The sequence below is a fragment of the Amblyomma mixtum genome, chromosome 5 (assembly GCF_055824585.1).
Source record: "Amblyomma mixtum isolate Tamu chromosome 5, ASM5582458v1, whole genome shotgun sequence".
NCBI classification, from domain to species: Eukaryota; Metazoa; Arthropoda; class Arachnida; order Ixodida; family Ixodidae; genus Amblyomma; species Amblyomma mixtum.
In genome coordinates, this window is record NC_143016.1 from 79,388,230 (window position 1) to 79,414,033 (window position 25,804).

The following is a 25,804-nucleotide window of genomic DNA, read 5'->3' on the forward strand; positions in this document are numbered from 1 at the left end:
AGTGGCCAATCAGGACGTTTTCTCGGTGTACAAAGCAACAACTGCACTCATGGCATTTATTGTAAAATATGATAAAACTGCTTTAGAGAAAAATAAATAAATACTTATTGTGATATGTTCAGACCGAGGAATGCTTTTTGGTGCTGCTGACTGTCAGTTATTAGCGCTGAAGCCAGCTTGTTATGTTATGGGCTCCGTGAAGTTAACGCTAGTCTTTTCCCGTAACAATATTACAAAACGACAACAAAGGGTATATGAAAAGAGAACACTTCAACCAATATCACACAAAGTAGCAGAGGGATTGGTACTAGGGCGACGTCTATTTTCTCGATACATAGATAACTTTCATAAATCCATAGATTAATGCGACACAGTTGTATAAGTTAGTGGCAGAACGGTACTAATCTCTGGCAAATGTATCAATCAAATTTTAGAAGTGTCAAATAAATAATACATCAGAACTAATAAAGTTGCGCAAAAAAAAAACAGAGTTGCGCTCGTCCTCTACCCTGTCTTTTGTGTTTTTTTTTCGTGCAATCGTAGCCTGTCTGTAGAATTACACCAACTAGCCCGACAACGTGCACTGCGCAAATAAATGGCTAAATAATGTTGTCAGATGGTATGAGCGAATGGACCAACGTAAAATTTATCAAGAACAGATTCATAATGTTTACATCCTGAGGCGATAAAAATAAAAGCGCTTTAAATATAAATGCCTGTAACAAAGAAATATTGTAAGTTGAATCAGGCCATTATCTCCTCATTTATACTAAACTCATGATCAAATTACTACCAACATATCACAAACACCTGTGAGAATCAAACTGAAACTTTTTACGGACCCAGGTGCGTCAGCATATTCTCCGAAAAGTGCAATTTTTCGTTGTCAGTTTATATACTCTTTTAAACCAATCATCTTTCCGCAGAAACTAGCTTTACGTGCTTTAAGATTTGCGAACAAACGAGACCACACTGTACTGATCTTCAACCAACGTCATTCAGACAACGTCATTTACAGCCACACCTGTGTAAAAAAACTGCTTGCGCCTTGCATACAGCTGTGTCATATAATAGCCCTTCAACGTAATAACACACGCGAAGTGTCGAAACAACCGTGTATACGTTCCTACTGTTTGCAGTTTATATAGCAGGTGAAAGTTAGCCTGTATTGGTGCAAATATATGGAACGCAGTCCAGGTGGTGGTACAGAATAGAACGTCGAAGAAATCTTGCACACTCTGTTTGCGTTTTTCAGGGACCCTCTGCTCCCCCTTTTAATTTACCATATATTTCCCATGGAACATATTTTCGTGCCCAGTTTTCTTTTTTACTTTCTTTTGTCTAACCATTTTTTCGCCATATTTCCCGTATAAGGTTCTGCTGGTGCAGTTTTTTTTTCTTTCAATTTTTTCATGTTAACTCGTATTCCCTCACATCTATGCGAGCACTCGCGGGCTCCCTTCCTGTACGAAGACTGCAAACTCATTTGGTGTTTATACTTCAGTATGTCAATTACCTATCCGTCTACTTGGCCCTAGAAAGACTGCACTTTGTTTTTGAGTAGACAAATAGCTTCGCTGTGCTGTAGGTTAGTTTTCGTGAGGCTCATTTTACTTCGCTATTTTATTAAAACAAAAACCGACTTAGAAAACACAGCAGGGGATCAATCACTTTGGCATTGGACTGATGAAGCCTAGGACACCGGTCCAGCTCCGACCACGGCACGTGCATTTCGACACAGACGAAATACAACAACGGCTGTGTGCTTTGTGACGTCAGAGCACGTAAAAGAACTTCGGCTGGTTTATATCAATCCCGAGCCCCCTACTACGGCGCCCTGTGTGTCGCTCCGGGAAGTCATACCCCGCAATTTACAATCAACAATCTATTTACAACCTAGCAAAGACGACAAAAAGATCTTTAATGACCCACATGGTTTTGCCGGGGAAAAGTAGTAAGAAAGACACAAAATGCGAGCTTTATTTTGCACAGCTTATTAAGATATTTTGCGTTGTTTTATTAAAATCATGCTATGATTTGGCACCGTACAAGATGAAAACTCCATATAAATAAGAGGCATTTCCGGGAATCCTGCGCTGAACAACTCGAACAGACAATTGTCGCTCCTTGAAGCAGAAAGGGTTGGACAGGCTTCTTCCTCACACAATTCCGCCCAAATCCAAGTGTCCCCAGAGTTGGCGAATCACGCCAGCTGCTTGCTTCTTCTCAATCCAGTCACGCATTATGTTCAGGCGATCGCGAGTGATGTGCGTTTTCCAGTCGCCGATAACTCCTTTTCTCACAATTAGAGGCCCACTCACTTTCCCGCGTTTTCCATGATTGTAACGATGAGTGGCTTCTATAAAGGGCCTATCTTTTTCCGTCAGTTTCCCAATGGTCTCAGAATCAATAGAGCAAAGTTTGGACATGAAATCCAAGCTGCTTTTTTCAACTACCTTTCGGTAAAAATCTTGGTCGTTCTCGAGAGCGCTGCGATACTTTCCGCCCATGAAACCGGCCAGAGCTAGGACTGTGTTCGTGAAATCCTGTTTGAGCTGTTCATATGTCAGGAAGAATACGTTCTTGTCTTCTCGATGCCGATACCAGGAGAGAAAGTGATCGATGAAATCTCCGCGTTCCACCTCCCCGCTTGTAAAGGCATGAACAAAATCGTCGAAGCCTCCGTCCTGGAAGCCAAAAGCCGAGCCGCCGCCTCGTGCGTAGTAGTAGAAAGACACGCAGACGTCCAGCGGATTGCGGGTGAGGTAAATGAACTTGGCCTTGGGGTTCTGTGGCTGGTAGTCGTACGGAAAGTGCGTCTTCCAAAAACGTGGCGGCTGCATCTCGTTGATATAGCGCATTCCCATCAGCTCCGGGTACGGACACCATCGGTGGAACTCGGCGTAGTTGCTGGCGCTTTCTCCCCTGGGCACGCAAAGCAGAAGTAGGTTTTTTGCTCAGAGGCGTAGATGGCATGCAGAGCGCATATGACTCACATGCGTTCAAGTTGCTGGTGAGAGCGAAGTGACTTTTCGAAGGACTTCATTTCCTTAGTGGCAAGAGCGACGTTTACTTTGAACTGGCGTTTCATCTTGCTAATGCGTTGAAGCTGTTCAGTCACACTCACTATGAATAAGAAGAAAATAAGGCTCGTCTTTGCTAAAACATTGTGCTCTTAATGTTTTGCCCGGTAACCCCATGTCAGTCGTCCTCCTGCAGAAAAGCTGCGGTTACGTACCACCGCCGTTTACAGGATATCAAGCAAACAAGGTTGTGAAGAAATCTTCATCTTTAGAGCAAGAATGCTTGCGCACACAAAAAAAGAAACCAGCTTCTCTGTCTCTCAATAAGAGTTGCGGTCCTTTACTTTAATTTCTGCGATAGAAGAAAAGCAAAGAGCGGAGTGAAATCACTGCGGGCGTCGCGCTTACCCATGGAGGATAAGAAGAATGATTTGCTGCAGCCAGTTATTTCCGCATTTTAGGTAGGACACCAACACCAGGTCACCGTCCTGCGGCACGTAGGCGCGGGCACTCCGCACATTCTCTGGCCTGTACACGGAGGCATACTTGAGACCGTCCACAACCTGGTACCCGGGACCTCCTCTGGACGCCATCTTTCCGTGAGTCGTTGTCAGCTGGGGACCGAAGTTTACCTACAATAGTTCAGAAACATGCATATGCCACCAATCTGTCTCGTCACCGGGGAGTTGGTGCATGATTTCAGAGGCCTTCTTCCAAATAAAGAACGTAATACGACAATCTAGATAGCTATGGGGACTGCTGCGCTACCTCGCTGGCGTGCGACAAAGCTTCTCGAACACGAGGTGCGATCGAGTCATCTAAGTATGCTAACTGACTTTCCTTTTAGCTGGCGTTATGCAAATGGTGCGAACACAACACCTAAACGATGCAGGTTGCCGCTTGCGATCACTATGCATGTTTTTTTTTTTTTTTTTCATATTGCTACCAGCACATATGACACCATTCGATGATGGCTGCTTGGACATTTCTCAATCAGACATAGTGGCGCAGTGGTTATAGCGTTCGGCTGCTGACCCGATAGACGCGGGGTTGATCCCGGCCGCCGCTGGACCTTTCGATTTAGGTGAAATGCCAGGGTACCGTGTAATGTGGGATTCCAGTTAGCTCTAAAGAACCTTTTTTTTCGAAATTATCCAGACCCTTGCACTATGGCGTCTCTTATAGCCTGAGCCGCTTTGAGACGTTAAACCCCATGAACCCTACCATCCAAACCTCAGGCGGTTCTTAAAGGCGTCAAAAGAGCTACAACTGCGGCCAGCTGGTACTTCATCTTGTTCGAAAAGCGCTGGCTTGCAGACGGAAACAGGACTATATGGGAGGAACACACAAACATTGGACGAAGCGAATTATATTTATGTTGGCATATGTTCGCTCTGTCTAGGAGACGAAAGTAATGGTATTTTTTTTCAGCTTGAACTCTGTTGCATTGTCAGCGCTATATGTAACGCAATGGTACCCGACCGAAGGCTAGAGCAATGCAGTTTTTATTTATATATAACATAGCCAGGCCACCGAAATACTGTAACCTCTGAAAGAACAGGAATTTCAAGAAGCAGTTTTATTTCCTATATTGCGTCCGGTCCCGGAGTGCACTTCGTTTGCAGGTAGAGTTTTTAAAACTGGTAAAAGAATCTGTGAGTGGTTCAACACGCCACTGAAAAGGCACTAAGACTGTGATCGAATGCGAATTGCTACCTACCTGTGGAGTGACGCTGCCGGGAATGAGGTGCAGACCGCAAGGTGTTGACCGCCTTTGCCATGGAGTTCTGATATGCTTATCGCCAGTCTTCCGTGTTTAAAAGCGACCGCATTATGCTCTACTATCCTATATTTGGGAGTGCGCCATAACGCTGATAGGGTACTGCAGTGCCATAAAAAAACGTTTCTGCGTCTTTGTTCGCCTTGTATCAGCACTTCCATTATCTTGGAAGGGAAGGGTTGCCTTGGACAAAGGTGGTCGGAAATCTGCGCAACACGCCCTTCAGGAGGTCCTTGGCTGCAGATAAGAATACACCGTCTCACACCGTTTCTTCAAGTAAAAGAAGTTGCATGCAACAGCAGTCGTCAGCCTGCTGTACGTGCGAGAGCTGAAAGACTTACCTGTTTCGATTACAAAAAAAAGAGAGAAGGTATTAGGATATTTAGGGAGCATTGACGGAAAAATGGCATTTTCATCATGTGATTGAAAACAACGATGATGTAGCCTTACGTTGCTTGAAACATCAAGTAAATGTGACGGGTGTCCGTATAGAGTCCCTACCTAAATGACAGTAATGCTTTGCGCGTATTTATTTGCATCGCTAGAAAAATAACATTGTTGCTTCGTCGCAATGATCAGCGTGCCTTAGCCCGAGTACCTGACTGTGCACTTGAGATGCAGGGACTCTATCAAGCAGCGCAGGTGATCGTTGTTGTTGTTGCAACTGAGAGAAGGATGAAAAGGAAAGTGCACGGGTTTGCCGACTGGCTCGAGCCGAGCCACCACCGCTGCCACGTGCAGGTCCTAACATTGCATATGAATGGTTTCACTCTGGTTCTTTGTGGGAGCGGCCTTTGCCAGCATGTCTTTAATGCTGGGTCAATCAGTGGCGTAGCCAGAAATTTTGTTCGTGGGGGGGGGGGGGGGGGGGGGGGGGGGGACTCATGTTGCAGCGCGGCCTCCTCATAAAATTTGTAGAGGGATCAAATGCAAAAATAATGACTGCATTGCCATTGACAATGCCATTCTGTATTATATAACGGTACCCACTGTCTAGACAAGTGAGATATGTGTTGTTTTTTTTTTGAATAAAAGAATGCATTCATATGCCTTAAAAAGCTTGGCATACATAACTGATAAAAGATAAGTATACGCACGCCATGAATGGCAAGCTGTGCTCAGCTTTGCACCGGACAGTGCAGCGTACTGGCATGCAGTCGGATACGTAACATCTGATTTTTGATTCACATATTAGACCTCACCCAAACGGGCAAGGCCTCACAAAAATTGGCCTATAGGCTCATTGAAGTGTCCCTCCCCACGGTAATCTTTAGTAAAAGGCGAAAGATTAGTACGTGGATATGAGGAAAGACCTGAGCGATACCTAACAGTGCTGTGGATTAGACGTGCTTCGGAACGAACTACTGACAAGCAGCAGTTGTGTCTTCCAATTTTGCAATAATATTGGCTACAAGCAGTAGCCTTTAGAGCTGATTATTAGAAAGAGGGATGGATTTCTTTATCTAAATAGGTGTGTTAATTGAAATTACTATTATATTGCTCAAAACCGAAGCCTGTTCTGTTTCAGTTGCTAAAATCCATGTACATTTGGCTATTCGGCACGAATACGCTCGAAACCAGCGCGTTGCTGGCGTTGTTGTGCTGTTTTTTTTTTTAACGTGGTCGGTTGGACAAACTTTGGGTTTGCCTGATTTGTCTTCACATTTAGTATAGGAGCGGAAACGTACTTTCCTACTCGCTTAACTGCGACTTCTGTATTTCCATGCTCATAATTACTAATACACACCACAGTACGTCTCTAAAAAATACCAATGCTTCCATATATTTGCGTATTTCGTAAGCAAAGAAAATATCACACGAAGTCTAGAACTATATCAGTCCGAAACCAGCAATGCAGTGCTTGCCGCTGAGATATTTTAATAAACATTTGTCGTTCATTTTTGTACACATGCAACGGCCAAGAAAAAATCTCAACGACGCTGTCCTCTGTTCCAGTGTACGGCGCAGCAGCAGCTGTCACCGGTCATGTATTGCGAGTAATTGCACAAAAATTTTAGTCGGAACAGCAAGCACATGTATAAACGAGGAGCTCGGAAAGATACCATTAAAAGAGGGAAGATAAAACGGAGTATTAGAAATGCGAAGTTACAACTTTATAAAGGACAAAAAAGTGTCACTGGAAACAAAGACGCTGTATGTATACACAGAGCCTCGTAACAAGATAGTTAAATACACGTATGTCTCCATTAAATATAAGTATCTAAGCAAAAGTCACTCTATATAACGCGTCAAACAAGGCAAATAAACATCTTGCGCAATCACAGATAGTAAACTTTACACACGGAAACACAGACGATCAAGGCAAGAAGAAAACTATGATAGCAGAAGTCGCGATATATGCTTGGGCCATGCTGCGGTCGGTGACAGTTCGAAAAAATTTCGGGGGAGGGGGGGAGGGGGGGGGGGGGCAATTACATGTGCTCCTATGTCTCTATGGAATAGGCCCCTGGTCGGTCGTCAAGAAACTGGCTACAACTTTTAGTCAAGGGGACCATTTAAAGTTGTATTTTACCCGCTCTGAAAAATAAACTAATTACATTGAATTGAATACCGAAGGAGTTATCATTGTGGTTCTGCACTTGGAGCATTAAATCTTAGCGAACATAAGAAAGTGGGGAGCCTAAGGCTGGCACCAGCGTATTCTAAAATGATCGTGGAACCAAGGTGGGGGTTTGTTTAAAAATTAAGAGAATAAAACGGAAGAGAAGAGAGAGCTGCCGGCTACAGGAACTGCCGCAGGCTCATCGGACGCATTATCTGTGGCCGACATAAATGAGAGTGTGGGGTACAGAGATAGCCGCGCGGGACAGTAGATGAGCGCCCCCCTATTGTACGGCGATCGTGACCAATGCCCGCTGAGTGGTTCGCAAATTGACTGATGGAATGATGACGGAATACATAGCTAGTATGGTGACGGTTGCTTTGAGGAAGATGGTCGGTCCATGGCTTATTATTGTATGATGAGAATGCGGATCTTTGTGTTTGGCCACAGCGTTTTTTGGCTGTCTGCCGTTTCAGTTTCTTAAATCCTGATTTTACTTGTTTTGTGGTCAGGTAAATGCGTCCGTATGAGCGTGATCGCTTTTACACTGCACTGTCTGCTGAACGCCGGGTGAATGCATATGTTCCGTTATGTTGACTGCGTTAGATTAGTTCCGAGGTTGAAATCCCTGATACGACGCCGAAGACGAAATACAAGTGCTTCATGATGGCGACGTGGGCGTTTCCAGCATGGACGTTGAGGAGTTGATGAATTCCAAGATGTTTTCCTAAGAGGCTTTCCGAATTGTATGGTAGGGCCAAGTTCTGATCGCTTGCTAGTGATGCAAAACTATCTTTGAATTGACTATCAATAGTATCGATTGTTTTTTGGAGCTATCGATAGTGTAAAAAGTATCCATAATATAAATATTGTTGCGAAGACGAAGCTGGCAGTGGCGCGGGACGGAGCGCTCGAGCTAGGCCTGCAGCGTCCATTAAATCATCTCTTGTTGATCGTTCATCGCGCCTCATTCTTCGCTGGCCGCCTCGTAACATTTGGTGGAAGTGCTGGGTAATCAATCGGCATCCTGGTCCTGGAGCTTCGGCGTTCTGTGTCAGCAGTGGTCTTTGGCCGTAAGTCCTTGGCCTGCGTCGCCCGGCTTGCCCCAGCCGTTCCTAGCCGAGCCGACCTCGCCGTTGCTTCCCCCGCCCCGTCCCCCGCCCCGACCACCCGACGCGACGAACTGGACTCGACGCCATGACCGACCCGATCTACCGACCACACCGACCCAAAACGCTGCACACACGTGAAGTTACCCTGCCCCTGCCGTTCGGAGCGTCCTGAGGACTTGACCGTCGGCTCCTGGCAATCTGCGGCCCGGAAGCTTCATGGACCGGGACTCATTCTCTCATCTTTCTCATCGTAACGGCCAGCACTGCCCTATTTTCTACTTATTCTTCAACCCTCTTCTCAAGACCATCAGCATTTCGCGTTTCTCTGTCAACGATCGGGACGATCGCTCGGTGGCACCGGGTAGTGTGATGAAGACGAAGCTGGCAGTGGCGCGGGACGGAGCGCTCGCGCTAGGCTAGCGGCCATTAAATCATCTCTTGTTCATCGTTCATGACGCCTCATTCTTCGGCTGGCCGCCTCGTAACAACATCTATAGTACTATCGATAGTATTTTTCGATGGGGTGAAGTTTTAGACACCCGTGTACTGTGATATGCCAGTGCACGTTGAAGAACCCCAAATGGTCGAAATTTCCGGAACCCTTAACTACGGCGTCGCTCATAGCCTGAGTCGCTTTGGGACGTTATATCCCATAAACCAAACCAACTATCTAGAGTATTACGATAGTTCGTTAAGGTGTAATTACTTTCACTAGCTTGCTGTTCTCGCAAGTATTTTTGTCTGCATCTCCGTTCGAGGGAACTTCAGGACGCCAATCGTAGACGTAATATGACTTAATGCTACAAATCTACAGAAAGAGGAGCAGCCCACGATTGTCCCTTTTCGAGGGTAGAAAGTCTATGCGGTTATGACATCTGTGGTGAATTTCACAACACACGACAGAAACGAAAAGAGAGGAGAAAAACGATCACTGAGCTTCGAAAAGTCAAAGAAAGCAGTTTGTCATGAGCTTTAACAAATCTTCTCGTAGTCGGCTACACGAGAAACCAAGCTCACGGAAGGCGATTGCGGGGCTTATCTCATCGGCATATTTTCCGTGATGTCTTGATTTTGTAGTTGAAGGTATACTAAATAAAGAAGAAAAAGAGCGCTCTCCCGCAACCTGGTCTATCGCGGGTATAATTAAAATTGTATGATATGTAAAGTCATTGCCAAACATTTTCTTTTCACTATTTTTCTACTCAGCCCTGGTAACGGTAACATCCTACAGGTCGCCTGCAGCAGCCTCAAGCGAGAAAATTACTCTATGTAGCATCCCGAACATGAAGTCTTCCTTTTTCTATATATACCAGGTGTCCCAGCTAAATGTAACCCAGCTTTTAAAAAACAAGGGTTGTCATAGCCGTCTGAAACCAAATGAGGGTTGTTTAGAGTCGCGTGGCCTAGTCTGCAGTATTTTTTTCGTTCTTCAAGTTTGACTAATTAGTAAAGCTTAATTAACTATCTTTTTAATTATTGACATGAGGAACAAAGTGTCAATGCAAAAGTTGTAGATTGCTTTAAGAAACAGCTTACTGAGACATTTGCGACAACGTAATATTTGCGCAAAGTAGTTTTCTTACCGGCCTTTAACCATAACGCGCATAAAAAGAAAAAGCTTCCACATGACAACAGTGCCACTTCAACGTCCCAAGACGGGCCTTGAAGAAAATAAAATCCATTTTTTCTGAAGTCCTCTCCTCGATGAGACTTTGGGTGCCCATTGGGGCAGAGAAGTGAGCGAGCAGCTGGTCACGTGATAACTTTCTTTTAAGGCCAATAAATGAAGCTACGTAAATCGTAACTTGACGGAAACAGCTCTACTAGCGGTTTTTCGAGGCGATCTATGAACAACCCTCAGTTGGTTTCACTGAACTAGGACACTTCGCCTTTTTTAAAAGTTTGGTTACATTTAGCTGGTACACCCGGTATATACTACCTTCTATGTCCGAGATGCCCGTGGGCGAAGACGTCTTTCTCAGGTCAGCGTCGAACAGCTTCTGGCCCAATTACCGTGCTCCCCTCTCCTTCGGGAGAGCAGCAGCCAGTGAGGACATGGACGAGCGGCTCGCCGACTCTCGTCTACAGACAAGGTCCTTGCCATTTGCGAGGATCACAAAAACGCCTTCACTTTCTGGGTACCCTTTGTGAAGGAATAGACCAAGCACTTCGGTGACTCCGCTGCAGAGACGAATCGAGAAGAACAGACACTGGCTCACACGGTTCATCCTCCCAGCGAGACTTAGACCCTGTATATATAGAGGAAATACTGAAGCTTTGCGAAGTAGTCTGTTCTCGCTCGCATTTCCGATGAGGTCAAAATGGGCCCTGCTTTTGTATTCGTTGAGTACATCTATAGTTTCTTTATCAACAAATAAAGCCAGGCATCTGTCGCAGATGTCATACAACACTGCAGCACACTGTAGAACTTTAAAGATGCGGCGATTAACAAAGAAGTTTGATCCCTTGCCAAGTATGAAAATGGTGGCAGCCAGACACACTGCTTCCTCCTTGTGATCTTACCGTCACTGTTCGCCAATTTTTCTGCGAAGAATTAACCCGTTGCCAGGACATACATATCACTCCACTGAGGCCCTATCTGCATAACTGCGGGATGAGCTGCAGCTCTTATCGGTTAGCGCAGCGGTCTCTCGAGGAGTGTCGTGTGCCCCATTGGTCCCTATTGCGTAACAACCTGCAGTGGCACCAAGAACGTGTGCGCTGCAATGGGTGGCTGCCGGCCACTTGCGAATAGGGCTGACAACGGGATGCCTGCCTTATGGTTACCGACAATAATGACGTCTTCCGGGCTTGCCCTGTTGTTCGTCCGCCTCTGGTTTGCTATCGTTGTGGGAATCCTGGCCACATCTCGTCTTTTGCCATCGCAGCTTACTTCCGTTGTGCATGGCTGCGTGTTGTTGCGGACAATTAATTCCTCGACCAAACCCGCCATTTTGCCAACCGGCTTGAAGCTTGCCGCGAGTTGGCACGATGCGCCCTCAGCTGTGGCAATGTTCGGAATTGCTCCGGCCGAACCCGTTCAACCGTCCACCGCTGAATGTACAACTATTCGCATGCGCAGCACCATCCTCTGCTCCAATTAACACCGCACACTGGTGGACCTTTTACTGCATTACTCGCCTACGTTAACCTCCACCCAGCGCCATGGACCACCCTCTATCCGTGCGGCTCGCAACCATCACACGATTCACATTCCACCCAGCATCTCCTGCAGCACGCAAAGTACCTCCTGCATACGAGGCGGATGCGCTAACCCACTAAGCCACCCGCTGCGGGGGTCCACTCAATACAACATCCACTCCATTATATCAACTCCGATATGTGTCAATGTTTTCGTGATCACAATCCAGCTAACGCTGGACCATTCGCGTTGCACAGTCCTAACCGTGCTGTGATTTTTTATTTAAAGCAACATCTGCGTGCTGTCGTAACTCCGAAAGTCTCTCTATTTTTCACATTCCTCAATATCGAGTTGGACGGGCAGTATTAGACTAGCAATACATTTTGTATCAAAAGTGAAGGTATGCGAATATAAAATATTTCAAGTACGAATCGAAAACAAATAATCTGGAATATCGCTCTCATCATGCAATAATGAAAAGCAGACACATTTATTCACAACAGAGTGTAATTTTCAAATGCGGTGTGATGTGAATTTTTAGGAAGAATATATGAGAAAGCCGAAAGGCTATACCACGGTTAGGACCTGCATAATTACAAGTAGAAACATAATATTTGTTCACTAGAGGACAGCCAGTGCCTCGTTATAATCTCCACTTCTTCTAAAGCAGTCCACAGAAACCTTTTGGGGCGATGGAAAAATGCGTAGGAGAATTTTTTTGAAGTAAAAGGAACAAAAGAAATATCACACTTACGTGCAACGACTTATATTCTGTAATAACCTATGCAAAAGTGTAATGCCTACTGGACAATGCACGGAGCAGCCTAATTGCTATGTCGGGGTAGGTGAAGGTCGCCAAACTTAGGCGCCAACCAAAATACTAATGCTCTTCAAGGGGCGCCCACATATTCAATATGTATCGTATATTCATCTCATCTCTTTTACGCTCCGCCGCGGTGGCTCAATGGTTACGGCACTCGGATGCTGACCCGAAAGACGCGGGTTCGATCCCGGCCGCGGCGGCTGAATTTCGATGAAGGCGAAATTTCAGAGGACCGTGTACTGTGCGATGTCAGTGCACGTTAAAGAACCCCAGGTGGTCGAAATTTCCGGAGCCCTTCACTACGGCGTCCCTCATAGCCAGAGTTGCTTCGGGACGTTAAACCCCAATAAACCAAATTAACGAAACTATTCATCTCCTTTCGAATATTCGATAAACAACGGAGACCAAACTATCGAATCGAATACGAATAATAAATATATGATGTTCAATTCATAGTTCAAATTGTCACATGTTTGCTGACTCCTGCATTCAAAAGGCCAGGAAGTGACGTCTAACACTGCCATACTTTCCAAATTAACCGCCATTTTTTAATCAATCACGCCAATTGCAAGCAACGAGCGTATCCCCATCTGTCGGCAGAGCAAATTGTCTGCTCTCGGCATGATTCTGTTTGCTGCCGATAGATGGCTCGACAATCGACAAAGACGGGAACTGCCCCAGCTACGCGCTACAGCTCTAGGTATATTATCTTGGCTGGTGCACCAAAAGCAAGGAGATTTCCGATAGTTCCCATCAGCGCTTTATTTTGAATATTGAACATATGGCAGCTCTACAGGTTCACCTCATAGCAAGTAACCCGTCTTTTATGGGAGGTGGCCCAGGCCATCCAGAAGTGTTTTTTTTAACCGTGGCCTCCGAGACCAGTGATGGCACAGCGAGCGGTTCCGAAATTGATCGACGTTCAGACGAAGCTCCGTTTTCCTGCAAGTAAGTCGTGTTACCCCTCGCAGTTATCGAAAGCCTTTGTAGATCAGTTTGCTTGCTTTTCTGAAGCCGTGGTTATTCTTTGTGCATGACCTCTGAGATGGCAATTCTGCATAACATATTAACATGTTTGCCTCATATTATTTTGCACGTGCATGCTGCTCTGCTGAAGTGTGCACGTTTCCATTCATAAGCATGGTAAATCCAGTTAAGTGAACACGGCAAACGCAAAAAAAAAAGGAAAATTGTCACAGCCTCATAAACATCAAAATGCAAACCGTTTACTTTGCAGATGCACAGTTGGTTCGCGTTGTCAGCATGCAGTAAAACACGTGCTGCGAAATCAAATATCATGTAGTTTTTTAACTGCATAAAACTGCGTTTCATGTAGTGTTCTTTAAATTGGAGTTTAAGAGAACTTCTTGCTGGGCTAGTTGGTAATTCATTGTAAACTAAAGGCGCCAAAAACCACACAAACACACAAGGCAAGAGAACGGGACAGAGCGTTCCGTTCTCTTGTCTTGTGTGCGTGCGTGCGTGTGTGTGTGTGTGTGTGTGTGTGTGTGTGTGTGTGTGTGTGTGTGTGTGTGTGTGTGTGTGTGTGTGTGTGCGTGTGTGTGTGTGTGTGTGTGTGTGTGTGTGTGTGTGTGTGTGTGTGTGTGTGTGTGTGTGTGTGTGTGTGTGTGTGTGTGTGTGTGTGTGTGTGTGTGTGTGTGGTTTTTGGCGCCTTTAGTTTACGTTAAATTGGAGGACAAAACACAAAAATGCCGGAATATTTGTGGCTGGATTGCGATGGACAGAAATAGGTGTACGTGGAATGTTAGATATCTGGCTTTCTTATAATGCGTGGCCAACGGATTATAAATTTAGCTTTTCTTACGTGACATATGTCTCATTCAAGCGGCCTAAATTTCTTGCAACCGTCTCGCAGGCCCGCCGACACGATCACGCTTCTGCGGAACTTTTGCCAGTGGCACGTGCGCCATAAGGATGGCATCCATGACTGTTTCGAGAAGTGGGACAATGAGCGTGCATGTGGCAGAGCCGCAAGGAGAGACAGAGCTACTGAGTGGATGGCGCAAGAAAATGCTATACATGCTTGTGGCGACAACCATCATTATAACGTCACTCAACGCATCGTTGCTGATGTGGACAATCAAGGTTTTGGATTTGGGTTCGGTAAGGATCGGAGCACCTTCCTTAAGCGAGCATGGCGTTCGGTTTCACGTGTTAGTCAAAACGCAACCTCTACAATGAATGGTGGACCTGTTGCGTACATGCAGGAGGCTTGTGATAAACTTATTACCAATTTCTGCTTGCACGGAAATATAGAAAAAAAAGGCTTAATCGCACTAACATTGCTATTTTTCTGTTACATGACACCTGCAACCAGTGTCCTAAAAATCCAAGACTCTCTTCACAGTTACTTCCGCTAGTAAATTCGCAGAGTGCTTGCTTTATAACTGCAGAGAATATTCATTCAAAGCCCTGAGTTTCTCGGCGCTAATGTCACAGGCACATCTATCTAGCGTGAAATATAGAATATAGTTCAATGCTAGACGAATACTCCCAAAGCAAACAGAGTGTAATTATATGCAAGTTTTAGCGTTTTCGAAGCTTTTGTTTTCTTTGCTTTTTGGTCCCTGCGAAAACTTTGCTTCAAAAGTTCCGAAAGGCAATATCTGACTGCACCAGTTCCAACTTTTGTAAGGAAGCCAATGCGCGAATCATGATATGGGGAGTTTTACGTCCTAAAGATGGAGGAGGGCCGTATGAGGAAAGCTCCAAAATAATTTCGGCAACATGGAATTCTTTAACGTGCACTGACATTGCACAACAGAACGGCCGCTTTTGCGTTTCGCCGCCATCGAAATGCGGCCGCCGCGGTCAGGATTGTATCGCGCACCCATGGGCTCAGTAGACAGACGTGATAGTGACAAAGACATCGCGGTGGGTCATTGTGCAACTAATGATTCTCGCTTTAAGGAAGTGTCATACTAGAATTTAATCATCACAAATATGTGAGCTATGTGAGCTCCTCAGTTCTTAATACTGTGTGTTGGATTGTAAAGCAGTATGTAATGCAGGGACATTTCGTTAAGATTGATCTGCAGTTTTGAACTCCATTTCTTGGGGTGTTGCTTCTTTGCTTGCCTGCATTTTCCGACCATACGCCGGAAGAAATATTCCGTCTTGCAGCTTTCCGAATCTACGCCACCACTCGACGAATGCACTGAAGTTTCTATACCACCTCTGAAAGCTGGAGGACCAGATTTTGCGTACTCTATAACGTTTAATTAGAGTACACATTCACATCACTATCTGCACGAAAGGGAGGCGATTGTGCAGTGCGTAAGCAGTATTCAGGGACTATTTTCCTCGCCGTTTAGGGTTAAATGTGCCTAGTAAGAAAAACATCATTAGAGTCAAAATGGACGCGAATAAAACAACTGAAACGATCGAAATGCCAACAAACATCCGAGTATCGGCTGGGGTAGAAAAATTCGGCCAGGGTCCATCAACAGTTGCGATCCTTCTGTCATTGAAATAAATATATACTGCGCTAGAATTCAGTCTGTTCCAGCTAAGACTTTTCTGTTTATTGTTGTTCCCATTTTAATTGTCTCACATTTCGATTGACGCCGATAATACGTACAAGTAGAAAGTAAACAAAGCAGGGCTTCATGATCTAAGTGCTACGAATTCCTACGCAAAGGAAATTCGCTGCAAGACTACGCGTTCGTAAAGAAGTTTGGTAACCAAACACCCGCGCGTAATCAAAGCGCAAGCATAAGCATATGCACACTTGAGAAATTCAGTTCGGATGCTTGATTTAACGAGTTGTTAGTTGGGCGCAGTCAGCCACTCTCACGGAAGCTAAGACATGCAACTTTCACAAGCACGGAGTAGTACTACCGTGGGACATCACCCACCTCGATCAGAATGTTTTTCTTTTTTGGATGGCGGGATCATTAAAACAAAGCTGGCGCTGAAAAGAATGATTTCAATTCTATGGCTCTTGTCTCTTTTTTTTTCGTCAGGACGGGCCGGGAGTTTTGTCTCTGACATCAAGCGGCGTCAAAGTCAGCGGGAATGGACAATTTCTGGACATTCTTACGATAAAAAAAATTCAGCCGAGTGCTGAGGTACGTACTGTTTTATGGGTGCTTGAAGTATTGAACTGCCATGGTAGCGATATCGGATGCGGATGTTTCAACAGTACATGAGGAGAAAGAGGACTGGTCCATAGCCAATGAGCGATCACTCTCAAGCGCGACACCAACAAAGTTAGATGCTAATGGGAAACAACCTAAAGATGACAGAGCACCCGTTTTTTTTTTACCTCGAGAAAACATGTCATGCATTAGCAGCTGATCATGCTATGTATTATTTTAATAAATCACGCATACGTAATGTCTTTGAACGGCGGAAAGTGGTAAATGCCTGATGATGGACCTCAAGCCATGTGTAGCACATTCCACTCAATCTTAAATGAGCAGAGTCCAGTATAAAGTTCAGAAATCTGACAAACTCTCAGAAATTCTCTCGTTACTTCATAAACGTCAATATTTAATCACTGAAAACAAGCTGTGCCCTGGACATCAGTGAATTATAATATGCCTTAGTGACCAACAAGTCAGAACTAACTCAATGATGCTTCTCAACGTATTAAAGGTGAGAGGAAGTTACAGAGAGCTGTGTATAGATTTAGCGATAATGTTGCATTTCTTCCCCTAGTAGCGTGGATTTATTACACGACAATTCAAACGGCTATCGCGTTTTTCCCTGTTTTTCGAACCTTCCCTCTTTAACCTTGGAACAATTTACACTGCCTAAAATTCCTTGAAACACAGTGAAATATTTTAATATAATGTGCTTTGAGTTTCACTTTCACTTAAGTAATTTCGTATACAGCAGTTTTTGATCGCCACACTTGTTCTAGATTGGTGTTGATTCTAGCATGGACTGAGATGAAAGGCTTTCAATATAAGCACCGCATTTAATGACCGCTGCCAAGTTTCAGAAGTGTTACTAATAACCTAACAGAATGGAGATATTTACGCATTTCTTCTTTTTAGGCAAAAAGCTTGATAATAGAATCTGCTGGTGACGTGAAGCTTCAGTCATTAAGCCGACAGGGCCGGTATCACAACACACTGACTCTTGGTGAGTATTTGCAAATATCTAACTATTTTTAATGGGACGACTAAACAGCGCTGATGGACGGGACGGAAGAAGAAGAGAAAAACACATGCGCTGTATCTGTCTCTTCTTCCACCCCGTCCGTCAGCTCTGTTTCGTCGTACCAGGCATCATGAACCAACCAGCCCCCCTCAGCCCTCTCCTTGGATCTAACTATTTCTATATGTGCTTTATGGGGCATATGGTGTAGCTGTGTGAAAAAAATCAACCCTTATTCACATTGCGCGTTGCGTGCTGAACACGCCGCAAATAACATATTTAGTTCTTCTAGCATAAGTTGTAGGTTTTTGTAGAACAAAATTTAAAATATCACAATAAGCTAAGAGCGCCTTTGTATCACTCAAGCTTATGATCAAACCTTGGGATATATTTATAGAAACACTTGTTGTTTCAGCGAACGCTGTCAAAAATTTGTAAAATTCGGGAGTTATTAGCAATAGACAAAAAGTTTTTATTCACATACTCTTTCACACTGTCAGCCTAATTTTTATAAATACTATTATTATTAGGCAGACGATAACTAACCCTCACTAATTAAGTTTTAAATTAACTCAGCTTAGTGCTTAGTGTGGATAGCGGTTTCGTGTGCTAAAGCTTACTGTGTTAGTGGGAATGAAAAAGGCGATGCAGTGTCAGTTTTTAAAGCGAAGAGGAATTAATTATGTAAATATCTGCAGCACGGGGAGATAGAATGTGCTTGACTTGGTACAGTAGCATATGGGGTTCTAAACGGGCGCCGTAAGCACTGAAAAATATCATTAGAGGGCGTTCCGTTTGCACCGAACTCCCTCGCGCGTTATGTGCCGTTTCGGTTTAGTAGTTGCGAATTTAATCGAGCTGCACAACTTTAGACTCTCAGTTTTTTTCTCATTTCAAAGACTGATACGGCGTTGTCTTGTCCGTGACGCCGTACTCCTAATTAGCATCAGCCACGCAAATGTGCTAATTAAGAAGTTAATTAGTGAGTTATAGCTTACTAGCCACATAAGTAAACGGATTTTATATAAAGTCACGTCCGCCGCTGCTGAGAACCTACCTGAAAATACGTTTTTTTTTTAAATTTCCTACTAAGGAATTCAAAAGCTGGCCCAAATAGTCAACAGCCTGTGACAGTTAAACAAAAACGTTGGGCTAGCATTAAAACGCCAATGTGATCGTCTTCTCATTCGGTAGCAAGTACGTTTTCTACTCATTACAAGATGAATTATTACTGTGTTTTGAAAAAGCTATTGACAACATTGCTGCCACCTTTCAAAATAGTTCTGAAGCGTGCGCTGATGGATTTTTAGGATTCCTTCGTGAACATTTGCGCTTAACATTTGCCACTTGGGATAAAGGTGTTTTCGTGGAAACATGAATAAACACGTAATATGCATTAGGTCCTCTATTCTGGTCTAGTGGGAACCAACACGGCAAAAAGTTTTAGATTTTCGGACAACTTTTTATCATAATTCAGAACGCCAATGGGGATTTTTATCGGAACAATTTATATCTGTTGACATCCTTAAATTTAAGCCCATTAATTTTGACGCATGATGTGCCTGGCAACAATTTCACCAAGCTTCCAATACCAAGTTTTTTAGTTACTTCTACCAGATTTATCAGAGCATTCCAAGCTTGTAATGCAAAGCATTTTCAAGTACTGTCTGACAAATGTGCGAAAAAATTCATGCGAGCATATGATTCATGATTGTCTAGCACTAGAGCACTGCAGTCGTGCAGTCGAATGAGTGTCTTAGTCCAGCTGTTCTTATGACACTTCTAATGCCTGGTCGTGAGCGTTAACGCAAAACCAAGTAGATGCGGACCGCCTTCTTTCTGGTACAACGGCATGTGCTCGCTGATAGCTGAAACAGCCAAAGCCACTGGTGCTGTGTACATAAGCAGGCGAATGCACGCGTGAAAATTAGCAGTGTCAAGCGTTACAACGCTCCACTAAAACCGGCGCTGTAGTACAGCCTACTGCTAGATTTCGTCCGTTTTCGTTCTGCTTCTCTTGTATCGTTCAAAGCGGACAGGCGTGCGCATTCGAAGTTACTTGAATATAACGCTCTTAGTGACGCTGATTAAACTCGGTCTACAAAACAGCGGCGTCTCATTCCACGTCAACAAGAAAGTAGTAGTAGTGGTCTATTAATAAACCAATAGAAATCTTTTAGTGCCAGGATTTCTTCATCTCCGACACGTTCCGGGCAACAGTAAAAAAGAAAACAGTACTGCTTGTAATTTTTCTCGCCTGAGGAAAATACATGTATAGCAGACACCAGATGTAACTAAATAAGCGTTGAGTATCTTTCTCAGCCCACACCTTGTCCCTGTTTTCTCCGTGTCGCTGCCATAGAACACCCCATATGTACTTCACTCTGTAACAATGAATAAAAAGCCCTACAAATGCTATTTTTGGTGTGGCCAGAACCTGTGCAGGGCTTTATCTAGCGCTACCGATATGACGACTCTCTCATGCCGGGTACCGTGCGCCGCCCGTAGTTTCCGTAGCTGAAGATCCCACAAATAAAAAAAAAAATCTGAAGGGGACCCATAAGCTCAGCCTTAAATATATGACGTCATAGCGTTAAAGGGTTAATGTATACGGAATTGCTAATTATCGATTTTGCATCAGTAGATTGCTGGGAGTCGTCAGACCGCTCCTGGCGCAGTGGTGCATGCGGCCCAGCGGGAATAAGCAAGAAATCAAGTCTGAAATGTGTGCTTGTGTCGTTGCGAGCTTTCTGGTCCCGTCTTGGTCTGCCCCGCCGCGGTGGCTCAGTAGTTACGGCGCTCGGCTGCTGACCCGAAAGACGCGGGTTCGATCCCGGCCGCGGCGGTTGAATTTCGATGAAGGCGAAATTCTAGAGGCCCGTGTGCTGTGCGATGTCAGTACACGTTAAAGAACCCCGGGTGGTCGAAATTACCGGAGCCCTTCACTACGGCGTCTCTCATAGCCTCAGTCGCTTTGGGACGTTAAACCCTAATAAACCAAACCAAACCAAACCAAACCGTCTTGGTCTCGCAACAAAACAGTCGCCTGGACACGAAAGTGATTATTTGGCGCCGTAAAAAATTGGCTCCCAGAAACCTGTGTGCCGTGAGCCTTTTACAGCCCTAGCCCTAAAAGAACACACAAAGCCGTGCCATTGAGAAGTCATTCAGACGTCCGATATCGCGAAAGCTGTTAGTGGGACTTTGGCGGCGCGGTTCATGCTGACATTGTCAGAATGGGCGCGCTGCACATGCGCGATTAGGTTACTGCCAACGTCAAGAGCCGAGTGACTGTCTTTCTGCTGTATATTTCAGGCTCTGGAATTCTGGAATCACGCGGAAGTCACTTTTTGGTTAGGAATCCTCAAGACAATGTCCTGTTTCGAAGTGATCCATCTGAAGTCGTCGTCGCCACTGATAATCTCCGGATTTCGAGTGAGTATCTTTTGACGAAAAATTCTGAAGCTACTTCTGCGAAGACTGCGCATGCCACGGGAGTGTCTTTGTTTATTTCTACTACAGTGGCAGTTTTCGCATTGTTTTCACGTTTCAGTGTACCGTGCTATATCTTGAATTGCACAATTAAACTCAGTAATTCCTCTGTGTTGTTTTGGCGGACCAATTGTTTCGGCGGCTCTGAAATTTGTTTCACACCTTTTTTTGAAGTTCATGTGGTTATGGAAGCAGTATCGCGATATAATGCGCTGTAAATCTACAATCGATAATTCTTTTTAAAAGCATGTGGGATGAAGCTAGCAAACGTTACAATTTCGCACACTGATAAATCTGATTACAAAAGTTAACTTCAAAAACAAATTTTTTCGCCCGTTTTTATGGGAACTTCATAAGCGCTGATGGACGTCTAGTTTAAATATAATGTTTAAGAGAACGAATTAAACAGGGATAGTGAGCTTGTTTTATGTAAAGTGTGGGCCTCCAGTTTTCACGATTTCTCATGTGAATTCAGCCCATCAGGCCTTCATGTAGCGACCTAAGAAAATACTAAACATGTTATCTTAACCTTGCTTATACTACAACACTCGCAAAAACACAATTTCTACAGAAGTTATGCTATCATTTCTACAAACTGTGTTGTAAATATTGCCGAAGCTTATTTTCAATAGTACAGAATCAAAAGGCCTTTGAACTAACTACTCAGTCTGCAGGCAAGATATTCATGTTTTAACAACAGTTCGCACAGGAACACCTTTCTGCTGAAATTTATGCGCAAAGATTTAAGAATGCTATAAGCGGTTTGTTCATAAATATATTTCTTTTCAAACGCAGCAAGGAGGAGAGGTTACCAGAATGCTTGGCATAAAAGCAGTGCGAGATCTCGGAACAAGTTGTTTTTTTAATAATGAAGCCTTGATTATTTTTTTCTTTGCGGTGTGCAGCACAATTAATGGCGTATGCATTAAAAATGTTAAAGGAAGGCTGGACCCCTTTTTCGGACTTCCACGACATTCAAAGATCCGAATGTATCAAGGCCGTAGGGGAGGCATGCCAAGTTTTTTTTTTTTTTTTGCGCTGGCGCTTAAAATGATGACGTAACCGACGAATAAATCTCGGGCTTTTTCCCACAGCGTCGTTGAAGTGCGGTGAAGGCCGGTAAAGAGGTTATGAACGGTGAGATTTGAAATTTCCGCTAGCTTCACCCGCACCACGAAGTGCGTCGTTGTCGGCAGCCAAACAACGCTCCGTTGTGTTAGCCTTCTGTGGTTTTGGTTTTCAACTCTCAAAGCAAGAGTTTCTGCGTTGAAAATATACCAACCCAGCCGATTATGTCGTAACACGTCCTAAACATGTCTGTGTGTGCTACAGGGAAGCCTGAAAGCCACTGCTGCTTAATTAATCGATTACGTCGATTTTCAAAATGTTAGCCCAAAAAGGCTTCACATGCATTGCCTGCACGTTTCACTTAACCGACCCCTTTAATCTGGTCGAATCCTTCGACTCATTTAGGAAGTGCCGCCTAAGGTTATCAGCTGCTGCTTGGGTTAAGAGATTTTCAGATTTTCATAAAGGCTTCACGGAGTGATGAAGGTGCGTGATCAAAGAGAGTTAGCTGGTTCAGCGGAAGTAGCAAACAGCTAAGGCCGTAGGAGCACTAGACTAAATGTCGCTGCCTGTTCGGGGGACGCAAAACCCTTAATTGAATGAAATGTTTGCCACCACCACCGCCATGAATGTTTCTTTTTAATGCGTTAGCATCAGAGCCTCCTTGTAAAATTTGGTCAGTTCATGTCAAACCTGAGAGGTAGAGAGAGAGGAAAGTGGGAAAGGGAACACGAATGATAAGAGGCAAAGGGATACGGCGTGTCACACAGTTGTTGACAGAGATGATTCCGTCTCCCACTCGCACGGTCTGAATCTGTCAGCGGCAGCGGCGGCTCCGTCCGGGGGCAACACTAATGCTAATGCATACTCTGTCACATCAATCACATCGATCGGTATTAATTGTATATAATTATTTGTATACATTAATTCATCATGGCCATCATCAGCTCTTCTGTGTCCATCGCAGAACAAAAACCTGTCTTCCTGACTTCGAATTAACCCAGTTCTGCTTGGCTTGTGGCGGCCTTGCCTCCGAAAATTTCGCAATCTGACACTTGCCTAGAGGACACCTGAAAAACTACTAGCCTTTCGAGCTGCATTAACAGTGTTTTCAGTTTACGTATGTTGAACATAGTACTAGGGTGCCTGCAACGTTTTCTATTGCGGTTACTCTCTGTGCCGTCTTGAATTCAGCTAATGTTACCCAGGAACAGCGAGCTTTCGTGAATGTTTCTTCACGCACTTTTCAGCCAAAGCCGGGTTTCAACTAGATGGATCTCTGCACGCTGAAGTTGTCCGAGGTGGCTCTATAAAAGACCTCAAGTGAGTTTTAGAAATAAACGGAGGCCATATAGCAGCTAATTAAAATGTACTTGCGGATTCCTACCTGCATTAGAGCTTCCGAGAAAATTATCTTCTTTATGTAATGTTGTGCCTTGTAGATTTAATGGCTTGTCTTGCAACAAAATTCAGGACAGTTTTTTTTTTTCCACTTACTCTTCATCGCGGGCTTCCTAATCGAATAGGAATTCGTCTTCCCGAATGGGTTTCACTCAGGACATTTCGGATAATTTAGGTCTTATAAATTATGCGGCGTTGCCAGGGACCTGACTTTTATGAATGGTTGCGGTCGCTCCCTATTTTCAGAATAAACTAAAACAACAAAAAAATGCATCCCTCCTATAGCCTGACAGAGATGATTTTGTTTGGCTAATTCATTGGTTGCGGGAAATAAAAGCTTCTCTCTCTCAAATTAAGCGAGTTCATATGACACCGCCATCAACGAGAGCCGGAATTATTTCAAGATATAAGAAAATAATTTGAGCCTCTTAATGAAGTTGAATAAAACGCAAATAGAATATGTGATCGGTTTTGGTTGCAGGGTTGAATCCCCGACAAAACGTATAAGTGTCCATGGGGAAGAAGAGGTGTCCATGATCGCTCGCGCTGGTGACACTTTGGTTACTTCGCTACAAGATATACATTTGCATACCAGGAAAGGACAGGTATGAACCCTTGCGTGATTATAATCTACAACTTCTTCTTTTGCGGTAAACCTGAATTGAGCGATGTCTTGTCGATAGGTGATCTTTTCTAAGTCAGTGTTGGCACATACCGCAGTGCTCAGCACGACTTGTGTCTTTAACACAACTTAGTAGCTTAGTGTCTATACAAAACGATTGAGAATTTTATTATGTAGTCTACGCGCTTTTGCCTGGTTGTTTTGTCAAAAGTGATTTTTTTTAATCTATCTTTTTTTTAATTTTCAGCCCTCTAAGGAACTTGTGCCGAAGAACTACCTTATTTTAAGGGTGTTTCAAATTCGTCTAGCTTGGTGTTTAGCATGGTATGGCATCGTTGTGCTTTCGAAAAACGTGTTCTGCGGTGTTTTCCCGTTTTGAGTTTATTTTTAGAAAGCCAAGAATGCGATACCATACCTTATTTTGTAGCCTATCATCCGCTGATATGTATTGCACGCACTCTAAATTTTTACCCTCAGTACAGAAGGGGAGAATTCCTTTTGTAAAACCTGCTTACGTATATTTGCATCTAGTACACCAATGCATGTCCTTAACCCGGAAAAGAACGTTTAGCCTCTTGTTAGAACAAGTTTATCTCGACACACTCGCTGCAAAGCTCAGTCAACAATCGCATGCAGTCATCAGGTTCACGGCTGAACATTTGCTTTCGTTGTCGAAGATTTTGTAGCCTTCCGATCCATTAAGCCTGTTTTTCAATTTTACAAACTCAGAAGCAGCATATCTGCTAGGAATGACCTCCATGCTCCAATGATCCATTGGTACAACAGTGCGTTGAAGACGATGAGAGTCGTGGACGCTGGAATGCACGGCGCCCGTTGCTGTGAGGTTGATAGTGCCCCTGAACTGTTAGATTGCATTTTTTAATTTTTGCTACAGATAATACGCGTGAAAGTACGGCATGTTCCTTACTGTGCTTAAGTTATGCATTCAAGCAAAAAAGTTTTAAAGAAAAAAAAACTTGTTCATATTTGAGTTATTGTGTACTTCTGGAACGTGCACGTTCACAGACCAGGCTTGCCGCTATTTTAGGGCAGTCACTGATCACTCTTATTTCATCTCTGTCACGTTTTCTTGCGTCTAGGATTTCGCCGCTGAAGTGCTCCGACTGCAGTGCAATGTTCCTCTGTTCATTTCAGATTGTTGTTGACTGCAGTCGACTCGAGATAAAAGACCTGGATGTGGCCGATCCGTCAGTCCGTTCCACAGACATGCGCGTCTACCAGCTCTGCTCTTGTGACGATGGCATGCTCTTCCTAACGCCCTCTGAACGCCACTGCCGAGCGTCGACTGACCTCTGCTCGAGCCTCTCAACGCCACCCTCTGCTTAGAGACCATTGGAGGCAGCCGGGCCCACTATGACACGCGAAATTAAAGGAGCCCAGCACGTGCGCACCGAGAGGTTAGCGGCGTGAAGAAGCAGCTTTTCCTGATCTTCATCGGCTGGGATTATTCACATGTTGTTCAGTCCTACTTATGCTCATTAAGGACATGCGGAACCTTTGGCCATTTCTTAGTCGGATGTACTAAGATATGCCAATATGCCCGTGTTTGATGAGTATTGACCCTTATTTCAAATGTCGGTGGCACCCTTACTGGCTGACTAATTTAGGTGCCAGATACATTTACTCGACC

The 25,804-nt window shown here is 44.3% G+C and overlaps 2 protein-coding genes and 1 non-coding gene across 3 annotated transcripts; 1 reads left to right on the top strand and 2 right to left on the bottom strand.

Moving 5' to 3' along the window:
• Positions 1 to 1,992: 1,992 nt before the first annotated feature.
• On the bottom strand, positions 1,993 to 4,819 carry LOC149342769 (sulfotransferase ssu-1-like). Its single transcript, XM_089542230.1, has 3 exons — positions 4,744 to 4,819; positions 3,432 to 3,655; positions 1,993 to 2,925 (listed from the first exon to the last, which is right to left on the bottom strand). The coding sequence occupies exons 2-3, from the start codon at positions 3,614 to 3,616 to the stop codon at positions 2,160 to 2,162; spliced, it is 951 nt and encodes a 316-aa protein (XP_089398356.1). The 5' UTR covers positions 3,617 to 3,655; positions 4,744 to 4,819; the 3' UTR covers positions 1,993 to 2,159.
• A 1,179-nt stretch (positions 4,820 to 5,998) lies between these two features.
• LOC149342770 (U5 spliceosomal RNA) lies at positions 5,999 to 6,124 on the bottom strand. The gene has a single exon (XR_016283354.1). It is a non-coding gene; the product is annotated as a U5 spliceosomal RNA (small nuclear RNA).
• A 7,128-nt stretch (positions 6,125 to 13,252) lies between these two features.
• Positions 13,253 to 25,593, top strand: LOC149342771 (delta-sarcoglycan-like). Its single transcript, XM_089542231.1, has 8 exons — positions 13,253 to 13,391; positions 14,320 to 14,567; positions 16,430 to 16,534; positions 17,468 to 17,555; positions 20,886 to 21,005; positions 23,381 to 23,453; positions 24,013 to 24,136; positions 25,309 to 25,593. Exons 1-8 carry the CDS (start codon positions 13,331 to 13,333, stop codon positions 25,498 to 25,500), a joined length of 1,011 nt encoding a protein of 336 aa, XP_089398357.1. The 5' UTR covers positions 13,253 to 13,330; the 3' UTR covers positions 25,501 to 25,593.
• The last annotated feature ends 211 nt before the right edge of the window (positions 25,594 to 25,804 follow it).